Source organism: Lepisma saccharinum, chromosome 1, assembly GCF_977018435.1.
Source record: "Lepisma saccharinum chromosome 1, izLepSacc3.1, whole genome shotgun sequence".
NCBI classification, from domain to species: domain Eukaryota; kingdom Metazoa; phylum Arthropoda; class Insecta; order Zygentoma; family Lepismatidae; genus Lepisma; species Lepisma saccharinum.
The window spans coordinates 175,058,268-175,076,588 of NC_139229.1; the positions used below are offsets into that span (position 1 = coordinate 175,058,268).

General features: G+C 35.2%; 1 protein-coding gene across 3 annotated transcripts in view; it reads left to right on the forward strand.

The window, feature by feature from the left end:
- Nucleotides 1-345: 345 nt before the first annotated feature.
- The window catches only part of LOC146004324 (dipeptidyl peptidase 9), a 53,331-nt gene continuing 35,355 nt past the window's right edge, over nt 346-18,321 (forward strand). For 2 of the 3 annotated variants that reach the window (XM_083143086.1, XM_083143105.1), the window contains exons 1-6: nt 346-481; nt 9,068-9,135; nt 11,478-11,928; nt 12,852-12,987; nt 15,171-15,311; nt 18,186-18,288. In XM_083143086.1, the coding sequence (XP_082999212.1) occupies nt 11,494-11,928; nt 12,852-12,987; nt 15,171-15,311; nt 18,186-18,288 (815 nt within the window). In that variant the 5' untranslated portion in view covers nt 346-481; nt 9,068-9,135; nt 11,478-11,493. The remainder of the gene's footprint in view (nt 482-9,067; nt 9,136-11,477; nt 11,929-12,851; nt 12,988-15,170; nt 15,312-18,185; nt 18,289-18,321) is intronic. The other variant, XM_083143096.1, reaches the window with a different exon arrangement.

Sequence of the window (18,321 nt, forward strand, 5' to 3'; positions counted from 1 at the left end):
GGATCCCGAAAAGTCGGGAATTGATAAGATAAACGCAGTCCTACGTACTACTCATTGCAAGTGACATAAACAAATCTTTAAAAAAATTAATATTCCTTTGAGACAATAATTTATTTTCCCGATTCCGGTACCGAGTTTTCGGGATTCAGATCCAGTACACCCCTAGCAGAAATCATTGTTGGTCACACTCTAACTAGTTTGAGTTTTTTACGTTGGTTAAATATAAATATGCATAGCATATTGTGTATTTATATATAAGGAATGAAGTTATTTGCCACCTCACATTTTTTCCCGTTTTTAAAATCCTTAAAGCATTCTTAGAGAAGGTATTTTTTACCATTTGATCACAATACAAAATTTCGTTTGTCTTTTGTTTCTTCCATGTATAGTATAGAGGGCAGTGCAGTGAAGAAACCAGAAAATCGTGTATTTTGACGAGGAAGGGAAAATAGAAGTTTGACTGACAGAAATTTGCAAGCTGGTATGTTAAAATTGGGAAAATTAAACAAGGTGGACTATCATAGTTTTACAATGTGTTCTACGTAGAGCAACATAAAGTTTTATATATTTTAATTTTAATACGATGGAGTAGGTGCACTTGTGAGTGTGCGCTTTTGTCAGTACTTATTCCACACATGAACTATTTGAAATAATGTATATTACAGGTCTCTGTGACTTATAATTTATTAAAATTCTTACATTTTAATAGGTGTAACTTAATGGTAGTATTAAATATTAGAACTATCTTTCATAAAATCACCATGAACCATTGGAAAGAAAGTAGCACAAGTCTGTATTTAATTATTGCAGTGATTGTCGTATAGAAATAAACGTCAAAATTGGCAGGTAGCTTTATTTAATATGTTCGTCATGAGTAAAATTGTGTTTACTACTTTCCATGGTTTTGTAGTGTTAATGAATGCACGACATAAATTTCTTACAATGTGCAGTCTGTCAGTGTTGAATAACTGGAAGAAGAGGGTGGGGAAAGGGAAGAAGACAAACTCCAAACCAGAACTCCACAACAAACCAAATGAGTGTGTAGCTGAACTGAAGCATAAGTTAAAATATAAAATAGCGATGCATAGAAAAATTTTTATGGTTAATTTGATGCATAAATGAAATCTTTTGTGGCAGTTTTAATTGTTTAATGAAGTAAAACTAACAACTTCTTTTGTTATATGTATTATAATGAGACCTTGGATTTTTAGGCTCTAAAAAGTGTGCTTTTTGGTTCCTAATATGTTCTAATAATGTTAAATTAAGCTAAAATATCTTGAACTAGGCTCTAAAAAGCTTAAAATGGTTCAAAATTCCTGGAAAATTCTGATTAGGTTCAATAGTTAAAAACTTTTTAGCTAGTATTCCATTTTTCCCCTCACCTGTTTTCCAACTTTCCCAGGTATGGTTGAAATTCTTTCCTCCATGTTTTTCAACACTGAAAGTTGTTTGTGTAACAGCTTATTGTTGGCTTCTAATTTAAGAATTGCTTCTGTCAAATAGTAAAAATTGCATTAAGTATACACAATATCATTTTTGAGTTTCTCATCTTACAAACATTACTGTGACTACTATCTGTTGGTAGATCATGATTTGTCACTTGAACTTCTTCTCAGTACTGAGCATAATGCTATACTGCTTCCACCCATGTATCCCAACAAGTGGTATTGATTAAATTGTTGTTTTAAGTCCACTTTATGCACAGAAAGGCTAATCGGAACTGGACCTGCAGTTTAAAGTGGGATCCGAACCACTATGTGCCTCCACTTAGGACCCCTTGATTACAAGGCCTCTACGACAAGTAAGAACTGGCTGTGACAGGTGGGGTATAGGCTAATTTGATATCTTTCTCTCAAAGCAGCTACTCTGGAGGCGTCTTTCCAGAACACTTTCTTCTTCATAGTCTGTGTAAAGCATGCACCAAACAAGTGGCATGGAGATTTTTTTTAGGGCTGATTGGGTGTAATGGGTGCACAAGACACCCAAATGTCAACCTCCCTTCCATGCAGTACACTTTGGACTGCATTTTGCAGATTAGTGAAATCAGTGGCGAAGCATCCTATGAGGCCCGGAGGCCGGGCCTAACCTAATATATTTGTCTATTACGGATTATTTTATTTCTTATAAATTTCATTAAACGACGCTTAATAAAAGAAAACTGAAATTCTAGGTCTTCCGATAATTACCGCAAGTTTGCAACCCTGCCTGGAACCGTATCTGCACATTCAGCGAGGCCCGCCTGAGAGTGCCTCAGCTGGTCCCATAACAACCTATGTGATTCGTGCGGGAAAGCATAATTTCAGGGGCGCGTTCGCCTGTAATGTAAACTGAGAGGCTCGCCTCTTTTCTCTCTCTCACCCTCTCACCCCCTCACCCTGACTTCCGAAGAGTACCGATCGTGTACGAGCGCGTGACGAAGCAGATAGTGGACGTACAGAGCTTGTTGAGAAGTAGCGTTTCCAAGGAAGATTCAGAGCTGTGCCGGGAGCGGAGCACACCCACCTGCTAACATGTAGCAAAAATGTGTTGCTAACACCTCTAAGCCTGGCCTCCTAACCTATCAAAGTAGGCATTATTAGAATTCTAACTGCAAATAATGCATACAAGTTGGTTACCAGTGTTAAGTTTGGTGCTTTCATCTCTTTTGAGGAACCGCTTTTCGCGAAGTGTTAGCTGCTGGATGTGCCCCACACCAATCTCTATTCAGAGAGGGAAAGTATTTTATTTCTTTGAGGAAAGAGATATTGAGGCGAAATTTCCTTTCATGATTAGTGACATAACTGAAAACGCGCTACTTTTAAAATGGGGCAAAGTACGTACAATGCAAACGTATAGAGAAAATCCATGTTACTGAAATTTTCTGGTTGGTGTGTTACACAGAAAGGTGTCCGTGTTCTCATTTAGCATTTCATCATTTTCTAAATCATATTATAATTTTTTTTAAAAAAAGTCGCCTGTTGAAGAAGAATTATATGCATAAAAGAGTTAAAAAGAAATAATTGATTGATAGATTTAGTTTTCTGCCATTTTTGGCTAATTGGGAAGATGAGAATGAGCGATAATATGATGACATTGATGAAGGGACACTCACAAAGAACACCTATGCCCAGGTGGGGATTCGAACCTGAGGCCCTTGTCGTAGCACGCTGTTATAACCAATCCACCGCGGAGGTCAGCATTACAAAGATATAAACGCTAAGTGACGATCAAGTGATCCATTTCTTTAATGCGAGAAACATTTACAATACTGTTATTGAAGTAGCAAATATTTTTTACGACCAGCTTCAATATAAGAAATGTAAGAGGGCTAGGTCCTCACAGAACTGCTTTTTCATTGGGTGACGCATGGTCAGAACATAGAGTCCCATTGTCACTGTTATCTGACCTTTGAGACAGAAGCGCCTTTATTCTCAGATATCTAATCGAGACTAGATTAAAGTAGAATCTGAACCAATGCCTCCAGGGGGAATTGAACCTTCTACTTCTTGATTATAAGGCGAGAGCATTAATCACTACATTATCCTTTACAATCACTATCCCGACTTTTTCGAACAGTAGTAGATTCAGGCAATATGTTATCTTTTATTTTCTAGGGGCTATATTTTAACATACTACTGTTAAAAAAAATCACATCTTCCCCTCCCCCCAATCCCTGCTCCGTCATGTGCCTACCCTTCCAGTGACAGTACGCTTCGCCACTGAGTGAAACCCTGGTGTCTGGATCCATGGCCAGTATAATCCTTGTATATTACTTCTGTTGAGTGCTGTCCATGTGTGTTTGTGATTGTCCTTTCATCTATATAATCTTATCACCATTCATCATCATCTTCACAATTAGCCAAAAGTGGCAGAAAGGCGAAGAAAAATAAATCAATTCATTACTCGTTCGATCTCCGGTCAACACATCTCACACGTTTAGTTTGTCATTTTTAACGTACGTACTTACCGCTTCTGCATTGCGAAAGATTGTTTAAGGTGGGGTTTTGCTTTTTTCACTAAAATAATTTCAATTTTTCACATTAACAGTAATTATTATTCTTGCTTTTTTTGCCTCCGTAACACACAATATGGCGGGCACAGCTGTGGATCGTGAGTGGGTATGCAGTGTTTCCAACCTTCTTAACTGAAAAATGCCCCACGAACCATTCCCGCATAGCCTCACAAACCATTCACAGTAAGGTTCTGTTGGGTTAGGCAAACATAGTTAAAATTTGCTTCTTAACCGAAAAATGCCCCACAAACCATTCACGGTTAGGTTAGGTAAACAGTTAAAATTTGGGGCCATAGTAATATCAGGAATGTATATTTCGTTTTCTCATATTCTTGCAAAACAACGGTGTGGTTGGAAACACTGACAGGGGGTTACATCATCGAACGTACGAAACATCCGGAACATGTAGAGGAAGCAAGTAAAAGCAATGGCATTTGTGCGTCAGAGATATATTTCTCTTCAAAAATACATGAATTCCCCCATGTCACAGTGGTTGCGTCATTGCCTTGTAATCAAGGGGTTCCGGGTTCGATACCCGGTGGAGGCACAAGTGGTTCAGATTCCACTTTAAACTGTAGGTCCAGTTCCGATTAGCCTTACTGTGCATAAAGTGGACTTAAAACAGCAACTCAAACCAAACTCAAACATGAATTCCCGGTCCAATAGAATCAACGATGAAAGAAAATATGTCCACGAACTTTGAAAATGCTAGAGAAACTCATTTTCGTAAGTAGTTTCTTCTGTAAAAATGAAGAAATCCGTTGACCGGAGATCGAACAGTTACCATCAATTCATTCATTCATTTTTAGGACAAATGCAACTGTGTACATATATATGAGGTGGCTCCTGTACATAGAAGGCATATTTTAGATCTACACCATTAGGGTAAAGCAGTTGAGGGGTTTTGTTTGTAAAACATTTTTGACCATTAACTCTCAATTTGTCTTGAAAACAGGAGATCTAGGGGAGACTACTTATTTGGGCTAAGCTTTCCAACGATAAGGTTGACAATGTACCTTCCTGTTGCATTATTGTATCATATGTGAAACAGAAGCACAAAAGTGGAAACGTTACTACGCAAGGTGTGAATGCTCAAAGCAACAAACTGATGCAAAATTAAGCATGACCTCAGTGGTCACAGATTTTTTGCTTTATTTTGAGGTTGGAAAAAAAAATCATGGACTTGGAGGCAGGGAAATCAGCAGCATGTGTTTCAAACAAGTTAGTCTTTGTACTTTTCATCAACAAACAGTAAATGCCTCTTGTGTTTTATACAAATCCTGTAAACCCTTAAAAAATGTAAAGCGCCCCCCCCCCCCCCAAATACATTAGGTTTGATTTTGGCATGTAAACCTACAATCGGTTGTTACAACCAATCCAGGTTATTTTAGGCACTATATAAGTTCAACAGTTGTTGCATTTTTTAATTAAACACTGACGTAACTTGTTTTTCTTATTTACTTATAAAAGGAAAAATAAGCTTTTATCTTAAAATCCAAGCTCTAATTATAACATACATGCTCATCATATCTTTATTGGGTCTTGTTACAATAATGGTAACTTCAATGAAGAAGTTTTACTTATATTTTTTTGAGTTATCAACAAAGAAGATAATTTGTATTTAGAGTAAATTTGATGGTCTTTTGCCTGTCTACAAAGTTTATAACTAAGGCCCAGGACTTTATGTTATAATTAGGGAGCGGATTTATATGCACTAAAAAAGGCCAAAATACAGGGTTTGTCCAATAAGTATCAGGACTGAAGTCATAAAAAGAAATTATTGAAGATATATATGTACAGTGTGCTAATATTCTTCAAAATATGACCCTCCTGCATCAATACACCGCTGCCAGCACCTTTTCCACTCTTCATATGCCCCCTGGAAGTCTGCAACTGCAAGCTGTTCAGGCTCCTTTTGATCCGAGGGAACAAAAAGAAGTCTGGTGGGGGGAAGCCATATATGGACTATAGGGTATTGTGCACTATGTTTGGCCAGTGACTCCCTCACAATTAGTGACGTGTGACTGGGAGCACTGTCATGATGCAGCAGCTAGGAATCGGCAATCTTCCTTTGAACGCGGCAGACCCTAATCATCATCGGTCACAATTGAATGCACAGTGGATTTCAGTAAATGTATCTCCTCTGCTATCAAACGAACACTTAACTGGCGATCACTGTTCAGAAATTCTCCCACTTTGGCCACATTTTCAGCATTTTGGATCGATGACGAATGTCCAGCACGTTGTTCGTCTTCCCGGCCATCTTTGAAATTTTTATGCCACTCAAAAACACGTGTTCTGGACATGGCTTCGTCCTTGTAAGCCTCACGGATCATATCAAAAGTCTCCGAAGCAGATTTGTTAAGTTTAACGCAGACTTTGATGGCACAACGCTGCTCTATGGTTCGCTGTATCTTGACTCTCGACGCGAGCACTGAACACACTTTCACTTCAGGCGTGACCTAACCACTCCAAAGGCTCAGAGAAAACTAAGCTGGATCTCCTAACTCACGTGACATCTCGGAACACTGATCCCACCCACAGAGACCGCCCTCCACCCATTCCCATTGGCTGGACAAAATCAATCCCGATACTTATTGGACAAACCTTGTATGCATTAAAAACACAAAATGTGCACTATAAATTTTAAAAAAGTATCCTAAAGATTGTGTAATATAATCAATGAATGCTTTGTGACTGCACCAATACCCTCGCATTTTGTGGAGGCATTTCACTATCCACAAAATTCGAAAATTTGAAGCATTTCGTGTATAGACCCATCTTTACAGTTTAGTTGGCTAAGATAATTGCTCAACATGGAGAGTGAAAACAACATTACATTTCTGTCATTTGTATTTTAAGGATAAAAACTGTTTACCAAGCAGGAAATAATGACTGGTTTCTGTAGCTTATACACGAATAGTGGTAATAATTATTAATTCAGCTGTTTTTAGTCCTTTCGGTATGTAAGGTGTTACCGACGCATGCTGTTCACAGTGAAACCGTGGCCATGATGGAAAGCGAGAAGTTGATGTGACAATAATATTGATGGAAATTTCCATGTGAACCACAAGAAATTATTCTGGATACCTAAGATATTAAGTGTATTGCTTATGTGCTCAAAGTAGACTTAACATTAAATAACTGTAGTGGCAGTAGTAACCACATCGTCATCTTTTATTCATTGTTACATCAATTTTCTCTTCAATCTTTCGGCAGTAGCAGCGATTGAGTGCCAAAACTGTGGTGAGGGAGAGGCAAGGATAGTATATTTTCTCTTTTTAGACAAAAGTGTCAAAATGTAAGGAGGGACAACTGCAAATTTTTAACTATGATCTGTCCACAGCAAGCATTGAGTGAATGTAGACAGGTGCACATGGTACGAGAGAAATTCTAATGATTATTTCTGATGGCAGCTATTCCAAAGCATAAGAATATTGAGTGTTTGACAAAGGAATACCATTTCCTTCAGCTTCTATACTGAAGGAAGATGTGAAGGCAGGGGGTTATTTTACGTACATTATCTACAAATGAGCCTACGTCAGAATTATGGAATCAAGTCTTAAATTCACAGGTCACATTATTTTGTTTACATTTGCTTCGTTCTTACACTGGATGGAGAATATCACACACTGTAGTATTTTAAATATTTCCAAGTCAGGAGGGGAGATTCCAGTAAATTCTTTGGAAGCATAAGCATATACAGTATATGTAGCATCCCCCAAGGGATGAACAGTTGCAACCAGATGAGAAATGCACCCTTTATCCCCTCCTCAAACAAGTACAACTCGTACACAGATACTCTCACAGATTTAGGAAGATAACATATCGAGAGCTATCCAACAAATAATGCCACTCTGCAGTCACTGGCACCTGGAACTATGGCTAATTTATTTTTGATGTCTGCGATTGGGTGATTGGTAGGAGAGTGGTTTTCTATATCTTTGCAACAAGTGTAGTTTACTGTTACTGGACATCCTTGAACACAAGAGACAATAAGATGGAAAATACCCTTGAAATAAATGATTGCACTAAATTTCTTCCAATATATGCAAAAGAAATGCACAGTATGCTCATATATGCATTTATATGCACTATAAAACTTCGCCAGATTGTTTCCAATCAAGCGAAATGAATAAATCCATTGAAAGTATATGAATTTCCCCCAAGGGAAAAAACCTGTAAATATCCGTCCCCTAGTCCTCCACAATATTCGATCCATCGGATATCTTTATGTATCTTATGAAAATCGGCCGAAGTAGACAAACTTGATAAAGCATGTTACTCTTTTAATGTTTTTACAACATATTTCTTTCAATTTTCTCATAAGACATATTTCTTTATAATTTCATAATTGACTTGCATATAATAACTCCACATCCCCTATACTCCTTCATGGTTTGGTCCAAAAGCACAGGGGAGCACTTTACTTTTTTAATTGAAATATTTTTATATTGTTATGACATATATTTCAATTTTTATGACATAATTACATACATATTTTACAGTTTTGTAGGACATAAAGTCCCAGGTCCTAGATATAACATTTGCATAGTGTTGCTCCTTCTTATGTTATTTTTATTAATGTAAAATAAAATATTCATTCAGTAGACATTAATTGTAGATACTAATACTAAAATTACATCAGAAAACAAAAGTCCTATACTCAAGTTGTATACTATATCTTCACTAGCATACATATCTCAATCTAGAAGTCGTACAATGTGCAAACTCATTTTTACAGCCAGTACACACAAATAAAGTTTCCTATATCAGGAACTGCTAAGTACGATAAACAAAAATGCTGGAAATTTTAAAGCTTAATCTTAATTATTGAGTAATCTGTACAAGTATACAAAACTATTGTGCAATACCACCTGTTGTGTGCGCATACAACAGCCCAATGTTGCTACAACACACACAAAAGTTTGCACGTGATTCTGTTTGTTTCTTAAGCCTCAACTGATGCTGTTTCTAATGCTTGTAGCATAGATGCAGTTTTCATACAGTATATTAACTTAATCTGGGTGTTAGGATAAATTATTTTCCCATCTTTTTTTGTTTCTTGTTTTTCAGATTTGCTATGCATTCTCACACTAAAACAACGGAAGTGGAAAATTTTTAAAACCTTTGTGCCATTGAAGGTAAAATTCAGTGCTGTTCTAATATATACATCTGTATTGCTGCAGACTTTTTTTTATCTTTCTTTTCTCTATGCATTATGAACTTTTACAAGTTGTGTCTTGATCATGCATAAATTTACACAAGTTCATAACACATAGTGTTTGAAAGAAACTATGTTTCATCGCTTAGTAAGATGCTCTCTCTTAGGAATAGGTACAGGAAGTTAGATTATTTGTGTGATTTCTGAATTTAGTGTGTTTATTTTATTTTATTTATTTATTATTTTTAGTTAACTTGTGTATGGGAAAATGTAAATATAGAAATCATGCCTGAATGTCCAGTTAGTAATGTTTTGTAAAACATGTAGGCACTGTTTGTGTTCCTGACTGTTTAATTAGAATTTGAATTTTGAACTCTATTGAGACAGTTTCTAACTTTTAGAAGTTTGGCTTTGAACAGTAATGGCTGTAAAGATTTCATTACAACTATTGTAAAGGGCATCATACTTCAATTGTTATTTTATTTGCATTGTATTGGGCCCCACTTTGAAATGTAAGTCTAGTTCAAATATGGCAATCTTAGCATAAAGTGGACTGGAAATAATTTACCAAACACATTGAAAAAGTTAAGAAACCATTAGATTGACAGGTGCAATAACAGAGCCATGTTACATTCAATAACTTACTGTATATTCACTCTTTGTTAATTAGTGAAACTAATCTTGTATATAAATTAGATTTTCTTGCCTTGTGACAAAACTTACATATTTGAACACACAAAAAAGTGTGATAAATAGAACTTCATTTAGCTGTATTTCCCTAATCAATAGAGCCCAGATTTGTATGTAATTACATATTCTATTCCTTTCTGGATACATACCTTGAACAGGAAAATGTCAACGAATTATGTTACCGACATGATTTGCATAAGTTTTATGTTACAAATTTTTACATATTTGCCAGGAAATTACATACTTTACATATTTGCTAATTTACTTTACATAAAGCAACATATTTTGTTATTTTTCTTATTTTGTTCCTTTTTCTTATATTTTCGATCTCTGAAACATGACGATGAAAATATGATGCCATATTTTCTAATCAATGAGATGCATAGTGCTTACGACCACCTAAAATTGACTGCCAAGTCGAAAGGCAGGCTGAAGGACAAAATAAAGAAAGATGCTAGAGTTTCTTTCCTCTCCCTCCCCCCCCCCTTTCCTTTCTGATTACATATTTTCGCTTCGCTTTTAGGTTTAGGCAAAGCATGTAGAAACTTGTCATCGGTGGACAAGATAGCTACTTTGTTGTATACAGTGAGTTACACAATATGTTCTCTTGTACAAAAAGGTACAAACGTAGCTATGTATTTTCATTTGATTGTTCTTTCTGTAGATGCTTTTTTTCACAATTTGTTTAGAAATTTACAAAGAGCTGTCTTACATATTTACATATTCTACAGTAATTTGCAATGTGAATTAAATATGTGCACGTTGCTGTGCTTTTTTGGGTTTACAAATTTGATACATAGTTTAATTTGAACAACTTACGTCCTTAAAATTATGTTGAATATGTTGAAATAAAATTAATATCTGGCAGAATTCTTGAAATTCCTTGGATACTGAATTATTATTAATTCTACATATTTAGCTACATATCCTTTTCATAATACATATTTAACTACATATATAGTTACATATTTATGTACATATTTTGCACTTTGATATTACATAAAGATCCAGGGTCTACTCATCAAACATGAAAGAATGTATAGATTATTTAAGACATTGATTGAGCAGAACTAGTTGTGCATGGTAGTTTTGTTGTTTGTCAATTTCATACAGAAGTGACATTCCGTAAGTTTCAAATCTTTTATTTTTTTAGTTTGTTTAAAATTTGTATCAACATTATGTGTGTTTTGCATCAAGTCATTCTTTATGTGTGACATCGTGGTCAGCATAATTCACTACAAGGCCAGTGGTAACAGGTTTAAACCATTGGTAGGGCATGGGTACACCATAATGTTTGTCCCTTCATCCATTGCATCAGTTAATCATTCATCCTCATCGTTGCAATTAACCCAAGTGGTGTAAAAGTGATGTAAAATAAACATTAGAAAAAAAAGAATTCCTTATGTGTATGACTATTGTATTAAAGACTAAACTTTCTAGCATAATGGCACAGTGAGGACCACAAGAACTGCCAGGCTGCTTTAGTTTTCAAGTAGTTCCCAATTAACCGTAGAATGTAAAGTTCCCATCAGGAAATATGGTGCAGGAATAGGAAAATATTGTTATGAAATTTTATGCATTTCCCTATGTGCCTTCTTAGTAATAGCATACATATTTCTTATTTTTTGACAGGTAGTACACCCAAACAATGGATGACACCAGGACTAATAACAAGAAGTCCTGGCATGAACTGAAAAATGTAGTAAATGAACTTAGGAATAAGTTATCAAATCTTTTAACAATGGTTCCGGCAACCATTACATTTCGGACTTTGTCTAACAATAAGACAAGGATATATTTCTTGAGTACACCATCGAATGGCTGGGAGACGACGTTGCTGTACACAGATGTGCCGAATGACAATGCTGGGCTGACAACAAAGCTCCAATGGCAACCTATGATAGAGTCCAACTTTCAGTCACTGCCGGGCATCAGTCGGTCCACTCGCGAGGAACAGTTGTTGTGGGAGAGGAAGCGGTTAGCCATATGGGGAATTACAACATACGAACTTCATCAGGATTCTGGGAAGCTGGTATTCCCAGCTGCAAGTAGTCTCTTCCAGTGTGTGGATACAGGTTTTACGGTATGGAGCTCTTGTGTGTGTGTGCCATGATATCCTTGTGGTGTGTTAATTGATGAGGAAAATGTAACATGCAGTACACGGATAGAGTTACAATAGTTTTCACTCAAAAGTTGTGTTATTGATTTATTGTATTATATTTTGTATACATTTTATTAAATTTTACTATTATATTTAGTCAATTTCGTGTTGAAATAAAAAATATTTTTAATTATTTTTTTAAAAGTTTGTCCGCAAGGTCAAATGTTTGGGGTTGGTTCCTTTGCCTTTTTTTCTTACCAAGAATAACTTAGAAAGGTAGAAGAACAATATCTTGCATTTGAAGAATATATTAAAATTAAAATCAAATACTTTAATGATCTTTGTCTTATGCTATGTGTAAGTTTATGAAATATCCTTAAGTTCACTTGCTTATGTTTGCATGTCTTTTGTACAAAAAAGATTATTACTTTTATCTTGGTGTAAAGTTCCTTATCTAAAAAATTTTATGACAGCAACAAATGGGAAATTTGTGTAGTTTTTATGTTGCAAGGAGCAAAACTTTTATGAGCAGTGGTAAATTGCAAGCTGTTCCTGATAAGTATGCTTTAAAGTGATATATTACATTATAAATAATGCTTTCTTATGCTATGTTCAGTGTTTGTTTTTGTAGTTGATTTCTTTCTTTGGAATAATTATGAAATATGTTATCATTTTAATACTTAAGAGTCTATCAGCATGTAGTATACAGTAGAAAAATAAATTAACGTCTCTTTTAATTTTGGAGTATGGCACAGCCCACATGTTATCAAATACCTACTTTTATTCTAAAAATTCTTTCATAGCTATATTTACTTTAAGCAAGATTTCTTTGTTATTATTTGAAAGGCTAGTGAATTTTGCCGATACAGAAAATTGTATAATAATTTTTCCTTTGATTATTTCAGGGAGGACCTCTATTTCCTACAGAGCTTCGAACAACATCTTCAGGAGCAAAATTGAATCCACAAATCTGTCCTTCAAATCCTGATCTCGTGGCATATGTGTGCTGTAGTGATATATGGGTGGCACACACGTTAACAGGTAATGATAAAACTTGCCTTGTCATGTTAGTTTTTCATTGCAGTAGTAAATAATAATGATCTGTTGTAAGATTGCCTTCTTACTATGCAGTTGTTTTATGAAACTTGTTCCCCCTCAAAAATGCAAAACTGAATGCAAGTCATTTGTTTAATATATGCCAGAGGTATAAGCTGCATGGAGTAAATTGCCATTGTTAGATTTATTGAACTACATGCTGGAATTCCTTCAACTTAATCCTGAAGAGAACCTTGCATTGTCTATTGGATTTTTACTATTACCTTGCTTGTCTTCAGAAAGAAAATATAATATAAATTTTAGGATTTTAGTGTTTTAATGCCATTTTCTCTTGATAGAACAAGAGATGCCATAATATAATATTACTGGCAACTTTGAATAAAATGACCACTGTCATTTTAAATTCAGTACAACTGCACATGAAAATAGATGTTTTTGTACATACTTGTGAAGACGTTTCAGCTCTTCAGACTGGAATCTTCCTTAGTTTCCTGCTTCAATGATCCATTGAAATTAACAATATGTAAGAAAATAGTTGTTCAAACGCACTGTTGAAAACCTGGGTCCAGTCTCTCATGCATAATTATTTTTTTGACATTTTATAAATTTTGACTTGGATTGCTGAAGCATGGATTTGAAAATGCTTCTATTTAAAAAGCTGAAATGTCATCACAAAAAAAATGGGAAAATCATACCAAAACATTTCTTTTCATATAGAATGGTTGTGGTTACATGGAGAGTCCATAAGGACTTTGGTAAAGGTAGATATAAAAAACTTTGTGAACTTTGATTTGTACACTGTTCTTTCTGGAGTATAATTTTTCTAGTCTCAACATTTTGATGTTAAAGGTGATCCTAGATACATATAGAGTTCGCACCTTATGGGTTTATACTTTGGAGATCACCATCCCCTAATGACTGTTTTTTTTGTCGGTTGTAAAGATCTGAAGAGAAAATTATGAATATATATATAAGGATAAGGAAAGTAACGTTTATTATTTTTTACCACTTCTCTTCCAATCCATGTTATTTTACAAAGCCATATTAATTTCTTGTGATTTCCATGATTTGCGAAACTAAAAATAACAGGCTGCTAGCATGTTTGCTGCAAATATATGTCAGGAAGAGGAAAGAGAGTGGGTAATATCCAGCAAAATTTCATCAGTAGACTTCCATGAATGTCAAGTAATTTTTGTGTCTTTGTGCTTACTTGAGAGTTTACAGGAGTTGATTGCTTGTAAAATTAATGTCATTAATTTGTCGTGGAGTTTTTGTTTTTGTGGAAGTTTATTAAGCAGTAACAGTGGCTTACTAACTTTTGTTTCAGTGAGCACCACACCAGATATTCAATCATGGTGGAAGTTTCTTCCGCTGTGCATCATGCAGCAACATTGTCGCCATAAGCTCTACACTGTACTCTTAACTAAAATGTATTATGCATATCTAAAATGAAGATGTTCGTTTGGAATAGGGAAGCATTGAGAATTTTGAAAAATAAAACCAGGGAAGGGATAGCATTTTTATATACAGGGTGTGGCAGCGAATCGGACGAATTTAAATAATACACACTGAAAACAAAATAATACATAATACACAAGAACACATGCATAATTAAGACAAAATTAACTACATTTTTCATTGAAGAAGAAATACAAAAAGAAAAAGCAATCCTTACATTTTGATTTTGATTTATTTGAAAATAACATTACTAAGATGACCTCCTTTTGTTCCACACTCTCTCTGTTTTTTTGGGTAGATTACATATCACATTGCAACATGGTCACTGGAATTTGAGCTACCTTTTCCTGGATCCGATCTTTAAGTCCATTGAGGGTGTGATGGTTGGATGACTTTTGCTTTCAAATGCCCCTGTTTCCTCCACGCTGCGAGGACACACAACTACCCTTGTTTTTGTAGTGAATGAGCGCTGTGCCTCATTTCATGACTCTTATCATAACTGAATGATAAAGCAGGTGCTGCGAAATGGCTGTGGTCACGTGTTACCTCTGATGCAACAACTAGCTATATCCAGTGTTGCAAAATCACCCGATTCATTGCCACACCCTATACAAAAAAATTTACGAAATGAGTGCTCCAGTGACATGGGCAGTTACAAAGCATTCTACTATGTATTTGAGTGACAATAAATGCTTATTCTTTCTTTGTAGGTAGTTCAGTACGCTTAAGCTATGCTCATAAGAGTGTGAAGAATTTGACTGATGACCCTTTGAGTGCCGGTATTCCTTCCTATGTGATGCAGGAAGAGTTTAGTCGCTATCAGGGTTACTGGTGGCAGCCAGTTACTGTTGGTGAGTTCCTTTTCTACTTCCTTTTATTTTTTGATGTTATCATGGTGGTTTGCTGTGTGTTGTTTCTCTCCTTTGCACAGAGTAATTGGCACCATGTGTAAGAAGGCCTCCCTGTGGCACAATTAACACTATCATCTTGTAATGCATGGGCTCCAAGTGATTCCCAGTGAGGCCACTGTCCAGTGATTCAAATCCTACTTCAGTCTCAGTAGGACTACTTTAACATAAAAGTGGACACAATACAAAATGTTTTACTATTATGCAAGGCTTTGTAAACATATTTCTGTTAAAAACAATTGTGAAAATTATTGTCGTAGTAATTACAAATTTTCAACCACAGAAACCTTTGTGACCAGCTCAAGTGAAGATCATGTTGCTGATTTTTTTTTTCAATTCGTTGGCTACGAAACATGCAAGTAATTTGTGGTGGGGATGTAAGTTGTTGTTACTCCTAATTTCTAAAGATCAATTTGTGGAAAGAATTGGTCTCTTAGGCCAACAACATAGCCGCCCAGCAATTTCTCACCTAGCCAAGTGTTTCTGTTCTTAAATCATCCACCTTATCTGCCAGATGTAAGTGCATCACACTATGGTATTTCGAATCACTTTCATGCATCCATGAAAATTAGCTATTAAAGAATATTCAGTTGATGTGTTCATTGTCCCATAGGACTTGAATAAATTCTATATACTTGTATTTAGGATAGTTTTTACTATAAGATCAGATTCTTTATTAAGAAAGCCAGTGAGTTAAATTCATCTTTATTTTTTAAAAAAAAAGTTATTGTGACCAGAAAATGATCAAATTATAATTAAAAATCCTATGAATTCCCCAGCAATACCAATTTTTCTTGCATTAATTGTTGTTAATTTTCATTAACACTAGAAATCAAAGGTTTTAGAAGCTTTGAAATTAGCAATTGTTCATTACTCTTATGACATTTTGTCCTGTTCCATTTATAAGTTTTCGGCTGAGTTTTTGGAAACCAAGCAAGATATTGATATTATGTTTAGGTAAGAATGCAATCACATGAAGGACACACTAAAATTAAATACATATTGTGGCCACATGGCCAACAGTGGTTCCACCCCAGAGAGAATTCAGTTTTTATTACAAATTGAATATGAAAAGTATTATTATACACCGTGTCCATAAATATAATGTCATACTTTAAAGTGGTATTACGTCGCTTTGGATAATCGTATTTAAATGAAATTGGTGACATATGAAAAAGAAACTCAAATATTTTATTTTACAACTCATAGACATTGAATGTGGCCCCCACGAGTGGCCCTGCAGACATCAAGGCGATATTCCCATTCATGCCACACACGCTCCAACATATCCACAAGGATGGACTGGATTGCAGAAGTGACGCAAATTTGCAGTTCTTGCAGGTTTTGAGGCAATGGGGGTGCATAGACACAATCTTTTATGTAACCCCATAAAAAAAAGTCACAGACCGTCAAGTCAGGTGACCTCGGTGGCCAATTGTAGAAGACCTTCACCAAACTCTGCATGGAATGATAAAACACACCAACACGTTCACCAAACTCTGCGTGTAATGATATTCTAAAATACACCAACTACGTTCTTAAATCTTCTGTAATAACAACACAATTTTAAAGGAAAACATTCACATGTAACCTGCCTGCCTGCTAAATATCCAACAATGAACCCGCATCGTTTATTGTTGTCAGGAGTGAATTTATTTCAGTTTCTATGTTTGATCTCGTTCATTGTTGTCCATTGTTGATATGCACAAAAATATTTGAGTTTTTCTTTCAAATGTCACCAATTTCATTTAAATTCGATTATCCAAAGCGATGTAATACCACTTTAAAGTATGACAGTATATTTATGGACACACTGTATATTTCAGATCTCTATTTGAAACAAAACAAAATGACACCAGGAACTTGAATCAGTGTTTCATTCTTTAGAAATTACGGAGGTTTAAACATCGTTACCAAATATCATCCAAGAAGAGCAAGATAGAAATTGCAGTTTTTTTGTAGGAGCATATTTTGCACTAAATATTTTGCATAAAATATATATATATATATATATATAAAACACAGGAATAGGATCAGAAAAGGTGCCAGAAGGGCGGATGAATGAAGGAGACAGTAAACACTTACCACACAAAGAGAAATAGTTCTATATTTCGCGATACATGTCACATTTTCAACGTAGAAGAAAGATAGATTGGCGTCACATAGAGTAGAGGCATGCATATATAGGCTATATATATATGTATGTATGTATGTATGTATATTGTATTTGTGTATCGTATATTTAAATATGCAGTGGAACCTCAATTTTGCATTTTTCAGGGACCAAGCTGAAAATACTTAAAATACGGGAAAATGTAAAATCTAGGAAAATTTCTTAACATTTTACTATGTTGGGCCATCAAGATTGAATGTATAATGTGGGAAAATGTAAAATTGGGGTTCTGCTGTATTTGTAAAGCATGAGTGCACAACAAAAACAATAACAAAAATACATTTTTATTTGAAGATGCGTGCAGACAACACAAGTATTTGGAATACATGTACTCATGTAGTATGGCAATTCCAAAAAAATGTGGCAATGGAAATTAATTATTGTTAGTTTTTGGACCATCACTCAACTCATATTGGTACTTTGAAGTGTATCCTTTTCGGGCTGTCTACATCTAACAGGTTGGCAACCATAATGAGAGATGGCTGGTGATTTGATTTCCATGGTATCAGGTTTTCTATAGTACAACAAGCAGATTTTGCTAGATGGTTTTCTATTAATTTCTTCTTTCATTTATTATTATTATTATTATTATTTGTGTGTGTGTGTGTGTGTGGCAACATGTAATTTGTGTTTTCCCTTTATAGATGGTGTGTTTAGAATAGTCTATGAGGAAGTGGATGAGAGTGACGTAAAAATATTCTGTGCTTCATCATCAAATTCAAATTTTGGAGAAATTGAGGAATTTAGGTAAGATTCATAACCTCACCAATGACACTTGTG